We start from the raw sequence: 2,683 nt of genomic DNA on the forward strand, positions 1-2,683 counted from the left end.
GTAAACATCACGCCGAGACGGCGGCCCAAGGGCGATGTATCGGGAGATAGCGGGTATACAGCGAGCTAATCTAATCATTTATAATATAAATTGCACAATTTTCACAAAACACCTGAAAGATTAATATTATCTTTATATGTTTGTAGATTTTTTTATTTGTTAATTATGTCAAATTAGCTTCAAATATTAATTAGTATATTAGAAAAGCTTCGAAATGTTGAGTTGCTGAGCAACCCACCTGCTTTCCTCAAATTTATAATTAAAATAAAACATAGCTATTGGCTGGTCGTTGTTACCACAGCAATAAATATAGTATGTTTGTTATCGCACAACAAAAAGAATCAAGGATTAATATTCGACAATATATCATAATTACATTATTTCGCCTCATAAATTACGTCTGTTTACAATAATGTTGTTATCGTTAGTGATTATCATTTAGCACCGAGTTCAGGAACGGCAATGAATCAAATTTTATCAATTCACGGCTTTATCGATGCAACGAATGCCATGTTATGTTCAACTACGCAAGAAACCTCGCCGTGTTCCGTACTAATTAATACCCGAAATACTTAACGAACTCGTTAATGACGCCATTAATCACTTTACTGCACAATCGCTCGATAATCGTGCAAATAAAGGACTATTAAAAGATGTAATGCGATAAATAAAACTTTACCGAGTCGGAGTGCAGTTAAAATAAAATCTAAGAGAGTTGAGTCATTGAATGCAACACGACGAGTGAGGCTCGAGCGGGCGCCGGGGCTGGCGGGGGCCGAGGGGGCGCACGAGATGGGAGGTACGGCACTATGTATCGAAAAGCTCGCTACGCGATTGGTCCCCGGGCGCACCAAAAGCTGTCGGGGCGGAGACAGCCGTGCGCGGTATAAATAGCAACTCCCGCCTCCGCGCCCACCAGTTTACTCGCCGCTCGCAGTGTTAACGCACACGTAGCGCGCTCGCAGTTGCTACTAGTGCTTACAAGTGTTCAACATGGTGAAGTTCGAAGGAGATTTTAGTATAAACGCTATACTAATGAATCATGCGGTAGCCAAGTCGCCACCGTCACCTACCACATCGTCGACGGCTACACCTTCCGAGGAGGATTTGAGCGACTCGGAGCTCGACGTCACGGGCACCGAACCCGTCGACTGCACAAAACCCAAGGAAGACGAAGATAAGAAAGACAAGAAACACGAGAAACCGGCTTACAGTTACAACGCTCTCATAATGATGGCGATCCGCAACAGCCCCGAGAAGCGTTTAACTCTGAATGGTATCTATGAATACATCATGACCAACTTCCCGTACTACCGCGAGAACAGACAGGGCTGGCAGAACTCGATCCGCCACAACCTGAGCTTGAACAAGTGCTTTGTGAAAGTGCCGCGGCATTACGACGACCCTGGAAAAGGAAACTACTGGATGTTGGACGCGTCCGCCGAGGATGTGTTCATCGGAGGCACGACTGGCAAGTTGCGTCGGCGATCTGCCCTCAACGGTCGATCACGACTCGCGTGTTTCAAGAGGCCTCTCTTCCCCGGCGCCCCTCTCACCGGCCCGTACCCGCCTGCTACATATTCTCAGCTGGTCGGTCTCTACTCTCAACTCCTGTACCAGAGATACGCGCCAATGCAAATGAAAACGCCACCTGTCACACCAAGTGCAGTTCATCCAGCGTTCCGGGGTGAAATGGGTTATGGCAGCCTCCCATACTCCCCAGCTATGTACGCAGAGAGATTACCTAATTCTCCATTCATGAGCCAATCGCCACTATTGCAAAATTCCTTACAAACGTCAGCGATGTTGGCACAAACGTCGCCGCTGCTCCCACCATCGCCGCCGATGATGGCGCACTCACCACCCACCTCTGGAGCGTCGAGCCCGGAGCTCCCATCACCATCTCACCACCCACTCACGCCGCATATCTACAAGCCGGTGACCGTGCTGACGCGACAGTGACTGCAGGCGCTTAGTAATCTCAAAGAGGCTGACACTTGAACTATCTGTGATTTAGGTTTAGTTAGTTGCACCAGTTTCTAGATTTATCTCGTAATATCTAGTGTAATGTTTTGCAATAATAGACGTTGTTGATACCCGTAGCATTCCGCTATTGTTTGTTGCTGTATATTCTATTGTGAATGTATATGGTTTCCAAAGTGTATATTTATTAAATTATTACGTTTAAGATTCTAGATGTAACGAATAAACAAAATATTTCTCCTTAAGAATCTCTTTCATTATCACGTTCATTACACTTAAAATATAAGACATTTATATCCTACTAAGTAACTTATTTTGCTCTTATTACTTTATGGCAGTTTAATGTTGTTTTAACTGTAACAAAAATGTTCACGCCAGTTCAACGCATGCGCAACATTAGGCCTACAATATAATTAGGATAAATTAACGCGGAGAGATTTAGAATTGTTTAATTTAACCAAGTCTAAATAAAACAAATACATAACAATTTTATATATATTTATATTATATATAGACCTTTAAGATGAGTTGCTTAATATTTTGTAAATAAAAAATTTAAAAATAAGTTAATTTAATACATCTTCCATTAGTGGACTGGAATAGACATTGACGATATATAATTGTTTATATATTATATCAATATATTTTTCCGTAAAAAGAACAAAATAGTCACTATCAACAATGATAGTATAATTCTTCA

The 2,683-nt window shown here is 42.3% G+C and overlaps 1 protein-coding gene across 1 annotated transcript; it reads left to right on the forward strand.

The window, feature by feature from the left end:
• The first annotated feature begins 934 nt into the window (after nucleotides 1-934).
• Nucleotides 935-2,203, forward strand: LOC126771476 (fork head domain transcription factor slp2-like). The gene has a single exon (XM_050491374.1). It carries the CDS (start codon nucleotides 994-996, stop codon nucleotides 1,960-1,962), a length of 969 nt encoding a protein of 322 aa, XP_050347331.1. The 5' UTR covers nucleotides 935-993; the 3' UTR covers nucleotides 1,963-2,203.
• The last annotated feature ends 480 nt before the right edge of the window (nucleotides 2,204-2,683 follow it).

This window comes from Nymphalis io, chromosome 10, assembly GCF_905147045.1.
Source record: "Nymphalis io chromosome 10, ilAglIoxx1.1, whole genome shotgun sequence".
Classification (NCBI taxonomy): Eukaryota; Metazoa; Arthropoda; class Insecta; order Lepidoptera; family Nymphalidae; genus Nymphalis; species Nymphalis io.